Below are 17,514 nucleotides of genomic sequence, written 5' to 3'. Positions count from 1 at the left end.
CTCAAGAATGTAAACCAGTTTAAGAGATAATGATGTGACCATCAAGGACATCTCCTAGGAGAAAATTAAAGAGTTACTCTAGTAGAGAGATTATAGCTAATCCTTAAGCAACACAAATGTCAATTGGTCCATTGGATAAGCCTACAAGGTAAAGATAGAAGAAGCATCCAGAGTGACCAGAGGGGTAAGAACCAAGAGAGATAAAATGTATATCAAGAAGGGATTAAACTATTCTTGAAAATGACTTAACATTCCAGCAAGACAAGGACTTCTGGAATCTCTGACATGGATGTAGTTGGTACCTTGTAGGAAATCTTTTGTGAAGGGATCTACATCCAGAGACCAGGCTGGACTAGTTGGATCAATACATAAGAGGTGAAGAAATTGAAGTAATGAACACAGGCTACTCTTCTCAGGAATCTAGCTGTGAAGGAGAGAAGGTAGGATGTTAATTAGTAAGTTTTTTTTTTTTTCCTTTCCTTTTCATACAAATGGAGATCTTGAGTGTATTTAGAAATTAAGAGTACCTCTATTTCTGATAGTATGACAAAATTGGCATCATGACAGATTGCTCTTTTACAAGGATATGATCATAAAATGCTCCACACATTTTAAATGAAAGCTTCAAATGTAGAAAAAGCATTTATTAAAATTCAGCGTTCTTTTTTTAAAAAGGAAGTTACAGTCAAGGAAGAGAGGGAACTTCTTTATTCTGATACAGAGTATCTACAGATATAACGACAAACATTATGCTTCATGCTAAAATAGTGAAAGAATGCTCCTTTAGGTCAGGAATAGGATAAATGTATTCAATTGTCACCATTTATACTTAACATTTTTCTGTGAGTCTTAGATGTGGAATGGAGAAAACAAAAAAGTATAGGCATTAGACAGAGGAAACAAAACTGTAATAATTGAAGAGCATGTCATTACATTACAAACACAAAAGAATTCCAAAAATTGTTAAATCTTGTGTTTAAGAATGTTGCTGCATACAAATGCATATATGAAAATCAATTAAATTTATATTATCAACCACAGTTTGAAAGTATAATAGATTTGATTTGGAAGATGTTATTTGCAGCAGCAATTGTAATATTTAGTAATACCTAGAAATATTATAGCCAAAGTCTCAGAAGAAAATTATTATTGAGAAATTATTTTTACTGAGAAAATAAAAACTTATTGAAAGTCATCAAGGAAAATCTACATACATGTATTAGAAGGCTCAATATTATTAAAAATACATAAAGACAAATGTCTGGTCACAGGTGAAAAGTGGGGAGAGGAGGAGTGCTGAGTGGTGCCTGGTGCCCAGGGCACAAAGGAGTGGGGCAGGCAGTTGACAACCTGCATGTCCCAAGGAAGTGTCAGGAGGCAGGAACACATATGAGCTAAGGCTCCAAACACTTTGCATAGGCTCCACTGGAGTTTACAAAACCCAAATTCAATGATGCAATTATTAAAAACTTCAAGATGATGTATGCAGAACATGAAGCACCAAGCTCAGGATCCTCCTAAGCACAGGCCCCATGTGACTACACTGACCACGTGCCCATGAGATTAACCCTACTGACACCCATTTCCTGCTTTCACATAATGTAATTTTATTAGTTTACTGGACCTCAGAATTTTTAATCTCTTGGTGATTCTCATCTTCAGTAAATATTAAGAACCACTGTCCTAGACAATACCATACATGTGTATTTTTGTAATGCATCATGCATATGTGTATAGGTGTGTAGTTGGTTACCTCTGAGTTCAGGGAGAAAGGATGTGATATGAAGTAGAACTTCAAGAAACTTAAAAAATAGGGACATCTGGGTGGCTCATTCAATTAAGCATCCAACTCCTGATTTCAGATCAGGCCATGTTCTCAAGATTTGGGGACCAAACCCCACATCAGGCTCTGTGCTCAGCACAGGTCTGCTTATTGTCTTCCCGCTGCTCCTCCCGAAGCTTGCTCATGCTCTCTTGCTCTCAAATAAATTTTAAGAATCTTTTTTTTTTAATTTAAAATAATGGTAATGTTTATGTCTTAAACTGAAGGATAGATATATTTTTCATACATGTATTTTTAAAAATATTTCCCAAATTTTATTTTTATATATTTCTATTCATATATTTTATTTATAGATTTATATATTTTCAGGTATAATTAACATAGTGTTATGTTACTTTCAGGTGTACAATGTAATGATTCACAATTCTATATGTTATTCAATGCTCGTCACCATAAGTGTACTTTTAGTCCCCTTCACTGATTTTACCCACTCAGCTCCTCTCTGGCAACCACCAGTTTGTTCTCTATATTTTAAGAGTCTGTTTTTGGTTTTGTATTATACTTTTTCTTTGGTAACTATTAATCACTTAAAAAACGTATTTTAAAATGGCAGTGGAAATTATCCACTTGAAGAATGGTTGACTAGTCAGGAAATGATTAAAAATCTTCCTTCTTTACATAACCCAGATAACCCAGATAGCAGAGTCAAGACCTGAGCCCAAGCCCACAATATATCAGATCATCACTTTGCCATAAGAGACTATGAACTCAGGATTATTGTAAGAGGCATGCAGATTAGTGAATTCTCACATATCAACATAAACTTTTGATATAGACAACAAAAATTCCACTTCCCAGTACTAAAAAAAGGCAGATGTTTTCAGCAAAGGATATGAGTAGGTCAAAGAAATAGAATATTTCCAACAAACCACTGAACAAATGCTCAGCATCACTTATAATAAAAATGCAAATTAAATCATTAAGATTTTTTTCTAAGAATGTAACCAGAACAAGCTTTTTTCCCAGTTTCTACCAAATTTAAAAATATAAAAATCCTATGGTCACTGTTTGAAAGGTATTCTGTTGAAATGCCAACTAAAATGTGCAATAACAATTATTGCAGTAATGCCTGTAATAATAAACAATGATATCCAACCTGAAGGTCCACATTAATAGATTAGTTATAAATCAAATCAATTATGGCATAAACATATGCAGGCATGTGCACATACACCATGGGATACTCTGCAGCCTTTAAAGAAATATGTATGCACTCACAAATAGGCCCACTCCATTTTTTTAAGTTATAAGGCAGTATGTAGAGTTTCATTCCATTAAAGAAATATGTATGTATGTGTGAGGCAGGCATCTATTTGGGTGCATACAAGGTATTTGAGTTATGTATTACAAGGAAAAAAAAGTTTCAAAGGAATGTGCACCAACTTTCTTAACTTTGACTTTCTCAAAAGAATGGGATTGGGGGAAGAATTTATTTTTTATTTTTGTATTCTTTACATTTTGTTTAACCTTGCATTTTATCTGTACTGCTATGCTGTCCATTCCCTGTCAGATTTAACAGAGAAAGGTAGTCGTGTATTATTTTTATTTTTAAAAAAATCATTCTTAAAAACAAAACAAAACAAAACTGAGTCTTTAGAGGCAGAATAGTGATGTGTCCAAATCTCTTTAAGATGACTACAGTTGAAATTAAAAAAGACAATTTTGAACAAGGCAAAAAAGAACATTCCTGTCAGAGCCAGGTACACCCACACTTGCAGACTGAAGCCTTCAACATAACAAGGAAACACAATAGTGCTCGCTCCTTTAATTCTTTCCACATTTGTAGGACTCTGTCTTATCCAGGTCCTCTCTTTTGCTTTTTTCCCACCTCTCTCTCAGCTTTAACTGCCACAAATTTGCTCTGTGCAGCAAGATATCAGAGAAAAGGAAGTCTGTATGGATCCAGAGATGTGGAGTTAAGAGAAAGGTAGTGGTCAAATATCTAATTTGTTCAGGATGCTCATTTGCCTAAATCTGGTCCTGAATGTAGGAACAGAGGTGGGCTCTTTGGCGTGTTTTCAAAGCTTGGTTCTCATATCAGAACTAAGAAGTTTCTGCAAGAGGGCTTTGGGGCATGCTCAACAGACACTAGCTTGTTGTCTTTACCATTTCACAGGCAGGAGAACATAGCAAGCTCCCAGTCAGCCAGGCGGGGTTTGGATCCTGAGTCTACCACGTGCACCCTGTGTGTAGAACACTGAGTAAGACATTTCATCTCTTAGCTTCCTTTCCCTCATGTATGAAACGGGGAGGATAATAGTATCTAGCTCATTAAATTGTTAAGATTAGATGAAAAAAATGTGACCAAAAATAAACATTCAATAAATGCTGGCTACTTTATAATTATTTGTAATTATTATAAGACTGGCTTGAATGTATCAGTGCAGATTCTTTCCAGATGAATTTATGCTCCAAGAAAGTTTTTCAAACTTCAGTGACCAACCTTTAGCCTATAGTGAAGTCATTTTAGTGGGTGGGAGTCAGCATTGAAAAAAATTAGTGGAATAGAATAATACTATGTATTTTTTTAATAGAAGATACTGTGCATAAAAAAGCTAATGTAACATGCATTGCTTTCTGTGGTGTAGAGTCAAATGAGTTTGAAAAATAATGCTTCTAAGACAAACAAAGGTGACAAACTGAAAATCTTCCATAACTCCCTTCTCAGCCCTACTCCCTTTTGTTCCTTTCAAGCACAGGCAGCAGAAGTTCAAGAGCTTTGGAAATGAGCTGCACTGATGATGACCATTTTGATAATGTATGAGCATGCCACAGTGCTGTGAGAAGTCAGGTTACAGAGTTAGACAAATGGTTTATTCAGAACTGTCATTGCACTTCTTCTCAAGTACATGGAGCAGGGGATAAGGGTTTGTTAGAACTAGCCAGGCCTAAGGACTTAGTTCTTGTTTTGGTTTGAAACTGTTCCTATTAATTCAAGAACTGTGGCAGAAGGCCTCAAAATTTCCTTTCATTCAAAAAAAAAAAAAAATTCCTTTCATTCTACAAACCCATCACCCGAAACTCCTACTTTTAGTAGGTAATGTTTGAAAAGGAAATCTCACAAAGTTTAGTCTGACGAGGGGAGTGAAGAAAGTGAAAGGGTTTTGAATTCTCATTTTTCCAAAACATTATATAGTATACACGTTATAGCAACTAAACACAATGCAAATAAAATGTAACTATGATTAAAAATACATGGGAGAAAATCAGGCCCAGAATTAGAATTAGGTTACCAGGACTGGCATTTTTAGGATCTACATTTTTTTTCCCCTGGATTTCATTTACTATTTCATTTACTATTATCTACATTTTTTTTCCCCTGGATTTCATTTACTATGGAGAAACCCACTTATAAATTACCATGGTAATATAACTGTATGTATTTCTGTTGATTTAAATTATTTTATTTGGTATTTCCTTCTGTAATGCTATGAGCCATTCATTATAAGCACCCTTAGTTCTAATAGAATTAGCCACCTAATATTAATCAGAGAGGAAGATTATTTACAAAATATCAGTCAACACATGTAATTCTACAATTTTCCACTTTCTATCATGATTTCAATTGAAATATGAAATTTGATTTGAAATGGTGTTAACTATAAAAATTATAGAAATTCCACAGAGACATCTGCTGGAATTAAAACCATACACTCTGAGTTGTATATCTATTACCTAATACACAACAAATAACAATTTTGATCACATTAGTTAATGTATCTAAGAAAAGTAAAACATTTAAAAATGTGTGTATCTATATATTGTTAAATGGGTATAGTATAGACATATACATATCTATATCTGTCCACTTTAAAATTAAGTATAAAGATCTGGTTTGCAATGAAACAGTAAACATCTGTTATTTTCTCCTGGAAATGGTATTTACAGTTTCCATGGTTACAATGAGGAGCCAAGAGGCATGGGGGCATTTTAAGACATGGATGGTTCTAAGAACTAACTCTGAAGATGGATGACAGACAAGTCCTGAATTAGTATGCGATCACATCCTTAGATCTTTTTTTTCTAAGATTTATCCACATATCCCTATCAACTACTTGCTCATTCCGATACTCTGGATAAATTAAATTCCACAGCTTTGTAGTACAACCTGAAATCTGGCATTGTGATGCCTCCAGATATGGTTTTCTTTTTTAAAATTCCCCTGGCTATTCGGGGTCTTTTCTGATTCCACACAAATCTTAAAATAATTTGTTCTAACTCTCTGAAGAAAGTCCATGGTATTTTGATAGGGATTGCATTAAACGTGTAAATTGCCCTGGGTAACATTGACATTTTCACAATATTAATTCTGCCAATCCATGAGCATGGAATATTTTTCCATCTCTTTGTGTCTTCCTCCATTTCTTTCAGAAGTGTTCTATAGTTTTTAGGGTATAGATCCCTTACCTCTTTGGTTAGGTTTATTCCTAGGTATCTTATGCTTTTGGGTGCAATTGTAAATGGGATTGACTCCTTAATTTCTCTTTCTTCAGTCTCATTGTTAGTGTATAGAAATGCCACTGACTTCTGGACATTGATTTTGTATCCTGCCACGCTACCAAATTGCTGTAGGAGTTCTAGCAATCTTGGGGTGGAGACTTTTGGGTTTTCTATGTAGAGTATCATGTCATCAGCGAAGAGGGAGAGTTTGACTTCTTCTTTGCCAATTTGAATGCCTTTAATGTCTTTTTGTTGTCTGATTGCTGAGGCTAGGACTTCCAGTACTATGTTGAATAGCAGTGGTGAGAGTGGACATCCCTGTCTTGTTCCTGATCTTAGGGGAAAGGCTCCCAGTGCTTCCCCATTGAGAATGATATTTGCTGTGGGCTTTTCGAAGATGGCTTTTAAGATGTTGAGGAATGTTCCCTCTATCCCTACACTCTGGAGAGTTTTGATCAGAAATGGATGTTGTATTTTGCACAAAAACAGACACATAGATCAATGGAACAGAATAGAGAACCCAGAAGTGGACCCTCAACTTTATGGTCAACTAATATTCGATAAAGGAGGAAAGACTATCCATTGGAAGAAAGACAGTCTCTTCAATAAATGGTGCTGGGAAAATTGGACATCCACATGCAGAAGAATGAAACTAGACCACTCTCTTTCACCATACACAAAGATAAACTCAAAATGGATGAAGGATCTAAATGTGAGACAAGATTCCATCAAAATCCTAGAGAAGAACACAGGCAACACCCTTTTTGAACTTGGCCACAGTAACTTCTTGCAAGATACATCCAGGAAGGCAAAAGAAACAAAAGCAAAAATGAACTATTGGGACTTCATCAAGATAAGAAGCTTTTGCACAGCAAAGGATACAGTGAACAAAACTAAAAGACAACCTACAGAATGGGAGAAGATATTTGCAAATGACATATCAGATAAAGGGCTAGTTTCCAAGATCTATAAAGAACTTATTAAACTCAACACCAAAGAAACAAACAATCCAATCATGAAATGGGCAAAAGACATGAAGAGAAATCTCACAGACGAAGATATAGACATGGCCAACATGCATATGAGAAAATGCTCTGCATCACTTGCCATCAGGGAAATACAAATCAAAACCACAATGAGATACCACCTCACACCAGTGAGAATGGGGAACATTAACAAGGCAGGAAACCACAAATGTTGGAGAGGATGCGGAGAAAAGGGAACCCTCTTACACTGTTGGTGTGAATGTGAACTGGTGCAGCCACTCTGGAAAACTGTGTGGAGGTTCCTCAAAGAGTTAAAAATAGACCTGCCCTATGACCCAGCAATTGCACTGCTGGGGATTTACCCCAAAGATACAGATGCAGTGAAACGCCGGGACACCTGCACCCCGATGTTTATAGCAGCAATGGCCACAATAGCCAAACTGTGGAAGGAGCCTCGGTGTCCATCGAAAGATGAATGGATAAAGAAGATGTGGTTTATGTATACAATGGAATATTACTCAGCCATTAGAAATGACAAATACCCACCATTTGCTTCAACGTGGATGGAACTGGAGGGTATTATGTTGAGTGAAGTAAGTCAATCGGAGAAGGACAAACATTATATGTTCTCATTCATTTGGGGAATATAAATAATAGTGAAAGGGAATATAAGGGAAGGGAGAAGAAATGTGTGGGAAATATGAGAAAGGGAGACAGAACGTAAAGACTGCTAACTCTGGGAAATGAACTAGGGGTCGTAGAAGGGGAGGAGGGCGGGGGGTGGGAGTGAATGGGTGCCGGGCACTGGGGTTATTCTGTATGTTGGTAAATTGAACACCAATAAAAAATAAATTAAAAAATTAGTTAAATTCCTAAATCTGTTTTTTCATTCTTAAAATTGAGTAAAGTATACCTTTAGGGAATGTGTTTCCATCCTTTCATTACAGAGAAATCAGCAGACATGTTAAAGACTAAGATTAGAAAAGCTAAATCCAAGAGTATATGTTTTACAAAGGTTGGGATACCCATACTGGTAAACTATTAAATTAATGATCTCCCCAATGGATCCAACCTTAAATATATACATCCTTGTATAATTTCCTCTCACAGTGATTCTGGGTCTTGCCATGGGACTTTCTCTGTCCAAAGAGACATTAGCGAATGTGACAGACATAGACAATTGGTAAGTACATGAACTTTGGGGCTTAGCTACTAGAAATTCTGCTGTCACCATGTAAGAGACCAGGGTCAACCACTAGAGAGGACATGTGGAGGGAACTCATGCATCCCAACAAATAGTGCTTGCTAAACACCATTTTGGACCATCTGGCCTCAGCTGAGTCACTCAATGACAGTAGCTACTTGAGTGGCCCCCAAGTAAGATCATCAGAAGAACCACCCAATTAAGCTAAGCCCATTGTGCAGAATGAGCCAATAAATGGTTATTTTAAGCCACTACATTTTAGGGTTGTTTGTTATTCACGATAGACAACTGACATATTCAGTTATCTGGTAGGATATAAACCTTTCATGCTGTTGATATTGAAATCAGTAAATGATACCTAGAAGTGACCAATCATAGACATTAAAAAGCATACACTACTAGCATATGAATGAGTAAAATAGCAAATACATAAAACGTAATCAGAAAATATATTTAAAATAGAGTAGCAAACATAAGGTTTTCTTTGTTAAATTTTCTATGCTGGATTACTACTTTGTGCTGCATAGACAAAAACAAAAAAAAACCTGTGTATCATTTACTGAATATATATAACTCACCAAAGCATGATCTTCCATGAAGCATATGTTGGAAAATCTTGCACAAAGATTCTTCATTTTGTGTAGTGGTCCTACAGGTGCACTGTACTTGAAGGACTGTCCCAAAAGTACCAATGTAAGCTGCTTTGCAGTCATCACTTCCCGAGCAAGTGAGGTCCTGCTGGCTTAAGGTACTGATGCAGAGCTCATCTTCATGGCACTTTCTAATCATATGCTGCCAGCATTTTGACTGAAATGTTCTGTAGCGCCTCCTAGAAAGAATCAAGAAATGGAATTAGTCTGGATAATATTATCTCACAATAACATGTGGTACTGCCTCACCTAATGAAAGACTGGCATCTGACAAGCCTTTAAAAACCAATACAAGCTGAAAACAAAATTAGTACATACAAGCATCCTGATAGAGACTGTAAAAGTAGAGAAACCTCGTGAATTATTTTCCTTTTGTGATGAAAGACAGAGGCTAAGTTTAGGATTTCCTGGATGAATGATCTTTCACTACTAATTTTATTTCAATGGGTGATGATTTGCAATATAAAGTATATGGTAGAATTATTAGCAATATTTTTGAAGCAGAATGTGCTTTTCTGGCTAGCATTTGGCCACAGTTTCATAGAGTGATTTCATACAAGACTCTAGACCTTCCCAGCCCCTGTTCTCCCACAGATTGGGAGGTACTGTGCACTTGCTCAATATTTCTGAGCAGACTAATTAGAATTTACAAAATTCCTTTAGCTTCTCTGGCAGCAAGAGCTAATGTAAAGCAAAAATTAGTTTATTTAATGACTGAGATAATCCATTAGAACCACATCAATTCATAAAGTTTCTATATATTTGTGTTGTACTAGCTTTGAATGAAAGTCTGAATAATGTATAATAATTCATTTTCAAAGCTTTCAAAGAAAGAAGATATTCCAGTGGAATCAAGGATATTAATCTTTCTACTTAATATTTATCACCTAAAATTCCTTCTTACCCTTTCTTGAATAGATCATCATCAAATAAGCATGAAAACTCTCTGAGTAAATAAACATTTATCATGAGTGTATTTGTCCACATGCTACTCTTTTTAAATCCAGAACTATTATTTTTAATAATCTCATATTTTAAGTAACCTTAAAGGAATCAACTTTTTAAAGTCATGGAAAAAATTAATTAGGATCTATTAAAACTTATATTTAAGAAAATCCTACAAATATTTTGAGCCAGAAGAACAAATATGTTCTTTTAATGTAATTGAAGGTTATATAGAAAATATCATGTAAATAGAAGTATTGACAGTATGGATCATCATTTAGGAGTTGATAGAGAATAAATCTGGACCTAGGTGCCATTTATTCATTTTTAAATATGTATTTTGCTACAGTTAAATTGTGTGAGTTATCTACTCATGGAAGTTATTTCATTCAGAAAATTAGTTGTGAAATTCTGCATAAATGCTGAATTAAAGGATATTTTTAAATAAAAAATTATGAAATTAGTACACATTACCTACATGATTTGAAAAAAGATTTAAATATGCCCCAAAACTTTATATGATAGAAATTCTGTTTCAGGTTTAAACATTCTGATGTATAATGTTTCATTATCTTTATTTTCTTGATATTCTGCAATTTTCTATATTTTTGTCCAAACAATTATTTAAAAGTAGTTTTTTTAATGGAATTATTTTGTTTTCATCTTATCTATTGATTTCCAGTTACATTGCAAAATGTAAAGAATGTGGTTGGTATAATTTCTGCACATGGATATATGACCTAATAAATCATCAGATTTTTAAGTATTCCATGGTACTTAAAATATTGTGTACATTATGGGGGTTTGCTTCTAAAAAGTAAGTAGAATTTATTTAAGCAAATACTTTTTTTCACTACTTTCTTGAGTTCATACATATGAAAATATAATGTATTATAATTTTCTGTAAGCACCTAAACATTTATAATTTGTAAAACATCTCATCTCTCAGTATACATCTATATTAGACAGAATTGATTGAAAAATGAACTTTATAGTGGCCTTCTTTGGCCTTTCCAAATAAATAAAGGAGTTTTGAAACCTATCATGTATTGAAGAATCTGGAACAGGAACTTAAGTTTTATTTTAAGACCCAAATGCTCTCCTCTCCACACATACAGACTTTTCAGCAAAAAAAGGTAGCAGATAAAGGGCTTAACCATCCTTACTGAAGAAGTAGTTTGTCATTTGGATTTTTTTCCATCTGAATTACATTAATAATAAGTTAATATAAATGCTAAAAGTCTCCCTAAGGCAAAATTCGCCTGAGAAAAATGACAGGATTTGTCTTTTTACAGTGACTGCTAATATTGCATTATATTTCCATCACCTCTATAAAATATTCATTAAGGGACTATTTGCACACAGTGAAAAGCAATCTAAAGTACATAGTTCTTACTCTCTGAATTAATCCATGAAAGACCGAAATTACACAAGAAGAGACATGTATATGTACATTAAAAATTATAAAAATTAATTGCAAGATACTCAAAGGTGGAGGGAAACAAGATGACATCTTTAAATGCCTCTGGTTTTGCAGACTGTGCACCAAACATTTTGGAGAAGTGGTTAAACCGAGGAGCCGTTATGGAAAAAAATTACCAACTTTGTACCAATCAATCTTAGAAGGTGTTGACACCAAGATGAGTTTAATTCAGGAGTGTGTGCTTCAGAATCCATCATGGGGCTTCTTAAGGACTCTAACAGCAGATTCATCACTTGCCATTAAAATACTTAATTTGATAGGAAAGTTTAGATATATGATGTTCCAAAAGTTGAATGCAAATAAGTTAAAGATGATAAGGTAGTATTCCTATGGTCTTGGCACTGGAATCAGGTAAAGCTATCCAGCTCCCCATTCATGGAGACTTCTGGTATTTTTACAGGGATTGCTTTAACAAAATTTTCCTGGCTGGTTAAAATATCACTAGTTTTCATTGTTACTGTAGATAGATGATTGACAGATGTAAATATTCTATTTGTGATATGATAAAAATAGTGTAATCAAATGTTTTCATCCTATTTCATTGATTACAGGAAATATCATTATCTTGTTATAACTAAAATAACTTGTTAGAAATTAAATTATTGTTTTAATTTCATAAGTATGTTCTTGTCATTGAGCTTAAGATGCATTCCAAAGCTATTAGGGATATTAAAATGTTTTAAAAATTTCATCTTAGAATCAATGAAATACAATATTTCACAAAATAAGGACTTTTGAGATATGAGTTTGAAAAATCTAAACTGTATCATAAAACATTTTTATTATTAATTTTATTATCACTCAAGAGATATAATTAATAAGCCTCAAAATAACTGATAAACTTTTGTAAAATAGGTCCTCAAAGAAGACTTTCTTAAGAGCTTTGGCATTCTATGTGATAAGTTAAAACAAAAAATACATCGATATTCTAGCACTCTGCTTAGATCTTTACCCATTATCTTACAAAATGTATGTTGTAGGAAAGCAGTTGTCCTTTTCAACAAATATTTATAAGATCTGGAGCTACTCTGAAAGTTGGAATGGCAGAGTAAAAAAATGAATATAGTTAAAAAGCTAAAAGATGTTTACCAAGAATCAGACCCTTCAGGCAGTTGATATTAAACCTTTCAGCTCATTTGTCAATGGTCGAAGCAAAGTGATGAATGTGATAATCTTTGCTCTGAGCTATCACACACTAGACTACTCTTCCACATTAAATGCTTATTTTTAATTTTAAATGATTTGCTATTTACGAAGTTTTATTTATTTAAATGAAATTAAACAAAACAATTCCTGATTAAAGGCACTGGGCAAATTGATATGAAGAATTATTCCAAAAAGAAGCAAAAGATGAATCCATAAATTATATGATTTAATGCTGGTTGTTTAAATAAAGCTCCTTTAATGTGGTAACATCAATGATACAAATCATTTTGATTCATCAGATTTATTCAGTATTCTCACTTTTTCCTGCATTTTTCTTACTCCTCCAAAGAGACCCACTTAACTGTGGATTTCTTACTAGACAAAAGATAAATACATCTTGAATATACAAGGAAATGTGTTAATGAAGACTGTAGTGAGGAAAAGAAAAAGCCAGTGTTGAATTAGAGTTCCCAAGAGTAATTACCTGCAAAGGTTCAGTCTAGTCTCAACTAGCAACAAGAGTGGAAGTTTTAATAAGTGAGCCAGATCATTCATACCTCTGCTCAAGATCCTCCAGAAACCTTTCATTTTACTGGGAGTAAAAACCCAAGTCCTTAGTGTCCCTCTAGGTCCTATATGACTGAGGCCTACTTACCCCCCATTCCAGTTAAATGTCTAACTACATCTCCTATTGCTCTCCTCCATGTAGGCTCTACCCTCATTGCTTTTTGAACAGGTCCTATTTCTTCCTCACCACTGGCTAACTTGTTTAGTATTTCTTTTTTCAGATGCATACTGAGAGAGGCTCATTCTCCTACTTCTTTAAATCTGGTGAAAAGCTCCCTACTGGGACCACTGTGTTCACATTGCAACTCTTTCTGCCTCTTCACAATGCCACTTACTCAATTCTCTCCCTTTGCGTGTTAATCTCCACAACACTCATTACCTTATAATGTACATTTCACTTATTTATTATGTTTCTCCCACCACTAGACCCCAGGGCAAGCATTCTTGTCTTGTGTGCACTGGTACCTAGAGAGTAATAGGCGGATAATTATTTATTTGAATGACAAATAAATGACTAACATTGCTCCCCTGAAAATCAAGCGTGTGAGGTTGGGAAGAAGAAAATGGGTATATTTCTGACATAATGGCATACATGTGGGCTGAGATGGACTCAAGTTACCTTCTCCTTCCGGATCTCCAGCCTATGAGAGAAAGGTTCAATTTGAAGTTTGAAGAGCTGCCTTATCAAAGCTCTCTGACATTTAACAGCCTGAGGTAATCATACCAAAAAACCAAATTAAACTGACATGCCAGTCAGGTCTATTTACTAATTCATTAGCCTAACTTGAATATATAATTTTAATGATGCTGTTTCATGGCTACCAAATCCTGACACATTGAATTCGCTTATTCCAAAAACCTGTTCTGCATTTGAATTTCAAAAAGGATACTACACATGTACTGCATATTCAAAAATATGAGTTGTCTGGCTTTGTTTACATCATGTTGGATGAGGGTGGGAACTCTAGCTAATGTAATGAGATCAAGTGTTAGGACTGGACTGTAACAAATAAGGTGCCGAAATAAGAAACTAAGGTATGCGTGTTTTTACTCACCTGCATAATTCATCATTTCGGCAGCTGTGAATTACATCGAGGCAAGAAGGGGGTGGAACGACGTTCACCGCACATGGCTTGCTGTGAAGAGCTTCTTTGGACTGCTGACAAGGTATATCAGATGGAGCACAGTCACAAAAAGCCAACATCTGGGCAATGTTAAAAGGCATATTTTGATAGAAGAACCGTATGGCTGCTTGGCAGTGTTTCACATCACACAGATTTCCATTTGCTGAGCAAGCTTTAAGGTAAGCGGCCAACTGTGTGTTACAGACCACATCCCCTACACACGCCTCTGCCACTTCCAAACAGGACTGGATCCCTTTGATTCCTAAAAGCAAGGATATGTCCAGTTTGTGGAAAAGTAAACATGAATCTGTACATACAGAATCTGCAAAATGCTGTGAAATGTCTGTGAGCAAAACACAATGATGTACCAATGTGCTATTTGGGGCTAATCTTACTTTTTTTTTAAGAGTTAATATGAATTTACTGAGGCCTGAGTAGTGGGCTATTTGTATCATCTTTCATTTATGCTGGATACATATTGTGATCTAGATATGATAGGAAACATATAGGGCCAAAACTGAGTGGGAAAAAAATTTTTGAGTCCAAGTCTCTCAAATGTAAATAATAAATCTTCAGAAATTGCATTTGAAGTATATAGCTTATGGTGAGTTCATGGGCTCAAATCAAAATGATTTTTGTTCGTTGCATTTTTTATTTTGGGTAAAAATCCTTGACTAAAGTTTCCACATAGTTGCAGTTATTACTATTATAATAGCAGTTGCAGCTATTAGTTGCAGTTATTATAATAGCACATAAAGATGTTGACATTTTGGAAAACATAGATACATGGGAGTGCTTTCCCTTTCCCCCGCCACCAAATGCATATATACAAAATTAGCATCAAGCACTTAATTTATGTGATCAAAATACTTGTGAAATTTAACCAAGATCTAATTTTTGGTTTTAAATGTAAAGTTTTCATTCCTCAGCATAACTGTAAATAGTTGACAGGTGGGCAAAACAATTAATTGCTTTGATACATGAATGGAAAAAATACAGTAATTTTGTTGCATTTTGCAATATTAGACTAAATTAAGAGCCACACAATTTATTTTGTATTGGCATATCTTTAAGAAAGTGAGTAACTATGTTTTAAATCATATTGCCTAGTATTTACAATGCAAATGAAAATTATAAATATAAACATTACCATGATAGGGAAGGGTAGTTAGATTCCACTTGTATTGATTATCCTCTTTCATGTTATCTAGAAGGAAAACAAAGAGACTAATTCATTAGTGAACAATTTTTTAAACTTAGTAGAAAAATGTGGGTCACATTTAGAAATGAATGATCAAGCAAAAATACATTCTAGCTCATGTAATACTTACTTAACCCTTGATACTCAAAATTAGTGACATGCAGATGAAGAAAAATACCCCCCACACCCACCCCAAATATCATTCCAGTGAGTTAAACAGCCCTGCTCTGAGGATTTAGTTACTCTAAGATTTATACAAATGCTAACGACCAGGCCATGTGTACTGAAGTAAACAAAGAATCTGTCTGGGGAGAAAGAACAGAAGGAATATTGTCTGAATTGAAAAAATCCTTCCCGGTAGGGTCTTAATTAAATAGAAATGGAAATTAAAGATGATTTCTACCTCTGATTATTTTAGTCTTTTAGAGTTCCTAGGAATTATAATCAGAGAACTAGAGAATTGCATTGATGGAAGTGAACTCACTGCCCAGCTACTTCCAAACTCTTTCATTCAAGAAGCATTGGTTGAATCACTACTATGTACCAGTTTCCATACTGAAGATATAAATGTATAGTCCCTGTCACGGAGCATCCACAGCCTGGCATGGGATATAGAGATATAAACAAAATCCAAATAAAATATAAGGGGTGCTAATAAGCATATGCATAAAGTGATAGGGGAATAGTCTGATCAAACCTGCATTTTAAAATTAAAGCTGAATTGTTGCCATTGGCTATTAAGATTGACTTCTGTTGTGACTTCCTGATTCAATTTGTCTCTGAACTGCCTATCCAAATTCCCTGACTGCCCATCCACTGCACAAAAAAAGAAGGTACAATCACAAGAAAATTCTTTTTTACTCCCAACTGTGTCAGTCTTGCCAGACTCCCTGCATTGTTCCATCTGTTCTCACTATACATTGTTTCTCACTTTTATATCCATAATGGCTCAGCTGAAGAATCACAGTGTTTCTAAATCTACCCTCCTGTGTTTCTGAGGAAATCTGAGATGTTCGTTCTTCTGACTATCTCATATTGAGTGAAACCCCACAATCAAATCTCAGACAGGCATACAGCTTTTGTAACAGCTACAAAAGTCTAGGCTAGACCTCTATTATAGATTAGTATCTCTGCTTTGGGACTGATTGGTATAGCCATGCCATTGACTAAATATATTCAAGAATCTATCATTGAAACAAACACTGAATGTGCATACTTTTACTGAATTTTCATATGTCCCTCCAAAATTCACATGTGAAAGCCCTGTAACCTGCTGTGTGATGTATTAAAAATGGTGTCTCTGAAGTTATTCAGGTTAAATGAGGTTATAAGAGTGGGGCCTTAATCTGACAGGATTATCATTTTAGGAGAAGAGGCACAGAGAGCTTACTTCCTCTTCTCTCTTCATACACTCAAACACCAAGGAAAGGTCATCTGAGAACACAGAAAGAAACCAGGAAGTCCACAAGCCCAGGAAAGACAACTCTTACTAGAAACCAACCCTGCTGGATCTTGATCTGGAAGTCACAGCCTCAGAACTGTGAGGAGATACATTTCTGTTGTTGAAACCACTCAAGCTGTGGTATTTTGTTATGGCAGCCCAAGACGACTAATATATTCACCATGTGGGTAATTATCATAAACACAACAAAATATTTATTTTAGCAGGGGAAAATAAACCCTATCTTGGATGTGTACTATTTTATATGTTATGAGTAATTTCATATAATTCTATGCACATTAAATTGTAATTTCATATGGTACATACATATGTATAGACACATTCTTCCAGGAAGATATTTTAAACTGTAGCTTAATTCCTGAAAAGCAGCTGAAGGGCAATATGTCACAGGAATAAATAAAAGATTGTACCAATCAGATCTACATCTGAGATAGAAGATCATATACATAAAAGCATACATACC

General features: G+C 34.8%; 1 protein-coding gene across 1 annotated transcript in view; it reads right to left on the bottom strand.

Annotated features, from left to right (window-relative positions):
• The window catches only part of GFRAL (GDNF family receptor alpha like), a 56,120-nt gene that overhangs the window by 24,691 nt on the left and 13,915 nt on the right, over window positions 1-17,514 (bottom strand). Inside the window, exons 5-7 of the mRNA XM_038553347.1 lie at window positions 15,539-15,595; window positions 14,320-14,650; window positions 9,052-9,302 (exon numbers count right to left, since the gene is read on the bottom strand). Coding sequence (XP_038409275.1) covers window positions 9,052-9,302; window positions 14,320-14,650; window positions 15,539-15,595 — 639 coding nt within the window. The remainder of the gene's footprint in view (window positions 1-9,051; window positions 9,303-14,319; window positions 14,651-15,538; window positions 15,596-17,514) is intronic.

Source organism: Canis lupus, chromosome 12 (assembly GCF_011100685.1).
Source record: "Canis lupus familiaris isolate Mischka breed German Shepherd chromosome 12, alternate assembly UU_Cfam_GSD_1.0, whole genome shotgun sequence".
In the NCBI taxonomy this organism is placed as follows: domain Eukaryota; kingdom Metazoa; phylum Chordata; class Mammalia; order Carnivora; family Canidae; genus Canis; species Canis lupus.
This window is presented reverse-complemented; position numbering and strand designations above follow the sequence as displayed.